This window comes from Cyprinodon variegatus, unplaced genomic scaffold (genome assembly GCF_000732505.1).
Source record: "Cyprinodon variegatus isolate N-32 unplaced genomic scaffold, C_variegatus-1.0 Scaffold233, whole genome shotgun sequence".
Taxonomy (NCBI): Eukaryota; Metazoa; Chordata; class Actinopteri; order Cyprinodontiformes; family Cyprinodontidae; genus Cyprinodon; species Cyprinodon variegatus.
Window position 1 is genome coordinate 466149 of NW_015150686.1, and position 1818 is coordinate 467966.

At 38.8% G+C, this 1818-nt stretch overlaps 1 protein-coding gene across 1 annotated transcript in view; it reads left to right on the forward strand.

Moving 5' to 3' along the window:
• LOC107088929 (tetratricopeptide repeat protein 30A-like) overlaps positions 1-1818 on the forward strand; it is a 17363-nt gene that overhangs the window by 7687 nt on the left and 7858 nt on the right. The window contains exons 8-11 of the mRNA XM_015381397.1: positions 8-14; positions 384-449; positions 1205-1258; positions 1376-1478. Coding sequence (XP_015236883.1) covers positions 8-14; positions 384-449; positions 1205-1258; positions 1376-1478 — 230 coding nt within the window. The remainder of the gene's footprint in view (positions 1-7; positions 15-383; positions 450-1204; positions 1259-1375; positions 1479-1818) is intronic.

A 1818-nucleotide genomic window follows, 5' to 3' on the forward strand; every position in this document is an offset into this window, starting at 1 on the left:
GCTGCAAACACGAGGTACAGAGACCGTACTGATGACATCACCACATGCTGCAAACACGAGGTACAGAGACCGTACTGATGACATCACCACATGCTGCAAACACGAGGTACAGAGACCGTACCGATGACATCACACATCAAACTTAATTGTCTTAATTCAAGCAGTAATATCTAAGCCTGCAAATATACTGATTCCATGGGCAGATCATTTTAAGTCTGCCTAAAATAAATCCACTAAATTTAACTTGTTTTTAGATCAGTTCCTCTTCTGCAGTGACTCGACCTTTTCAGCTCAGTCGGTTCCTGCTGCTTGTTTGCCTTATGTTCATACTGTGAAACACTTGTTTAATTAAAGTGGGATTAACGGGATTATCTGCTTCACAGTACTTTGACATGGCGGCCGACGTCCTGGCAGAAAACGCTCATCTCACCTACAAGTTCCTCTCCCCGGTGAGCCCCCACCTCAGACGTCCACCTGCCTCCACATATGGAGCTAAATTAAGGCCATAAAGTCTGTTCAAAGCTTCTTTTTTTAACTGAAAACTAGTTTTGAAACTGGAAAGAAAAACTTTAAAACCATAAAGAAATGTTACTTTTAAGATTCCAGTGTTGTTTTGTTTTCCAGTTTCAAACTGCCGGCCCAGTTTGGTTTCCAACACGTTCCAACTTCCAAGAGTTCAGGAATAAAATAGTTCATCCAGGGATCATGAATTCATTGTTCCAGACCCTGTGTCATTTAAGCCCCGCCCCTATGCCGAGGGTTCAGCAGTTTGAAACCTAAAAAAAAAAATCTGAAACTGAAAAAAGAAAAAAAAAATTTTTCAGTTTCAGATCTTTTCAAATTAAAACCTATTTTTAGTTTTCAAATTTTTTATTTTTTATTTTTTTATGTTAAGTCTCAGATTGTTTTTTCCCAGTTTCTAAAATGTTCCAAAAAAGTGGAAGAAAAAATATCAAAATCAAATTTAAAAAATTGAAAGAAAAAAAATATTTTTGAATTGAAAAATCTTCCTGGATGGGAAGCAAAACGTCTTCAAACTTGGAAACAAAGTCCAGTGGATAGCTTTTTTGTTTGTTTAGAATGACTGTGACCTGGATGACATATTTAAGCATATTTCTGAAATAATTTTCCATCAATAAATGTCTTTTTCTTTGCTCTGACGTTGCTCCATATTCACATGTTCATGCTTCGGTTCCCTCTGCAGTACCAGTATGAGTTTCTGGACGCGTTGCTGACCAGCCAGGTGGCGCCAGAGGAGGTACAGCGTGTTTCGCATCCACTGCTCCATTGGGGGGGTCATTGGAAAATATTCCATCATTCAGACGTTGGGGTCAGAAAGGAAACCAGATCCACTCTTGCTCTGATTGTCTTACAGGCGTTCAGGAAGTTCGAGGAGATGAACGGAAAACTGACGGAACAGCTCCGCAAGCAGGCAAAGCAGGTGGTTGGTTGTTCCTCCGCCCAGTTTAAATCATCCAGTAGAATCCGGATTTAATTCAATCAGGATCTGATCATAGTTCACAGGCTGAATCCTAATCAGATTAACTATTTAATTGGGGTCGCCATGGTTACAGAAACCTTCATAGATATACCAGGGTTTTAACGGATGGACCAAAATCCATTGGCTCATAATTATGAAGCAGAGCAAAAATAACATCTGCAGAAATATAGTGTTTCCGTTCATAAACAGTCAACTCATTTGGAGCGCAATCAGCAGAAACTGCTTTTTTTAACAGCTAAATTATTCCATGAAAGTGAAAAACAACAGCATGTTTTAAATGCATCTTTTATTAATTCCCAAAGATGGATTCATGTAAA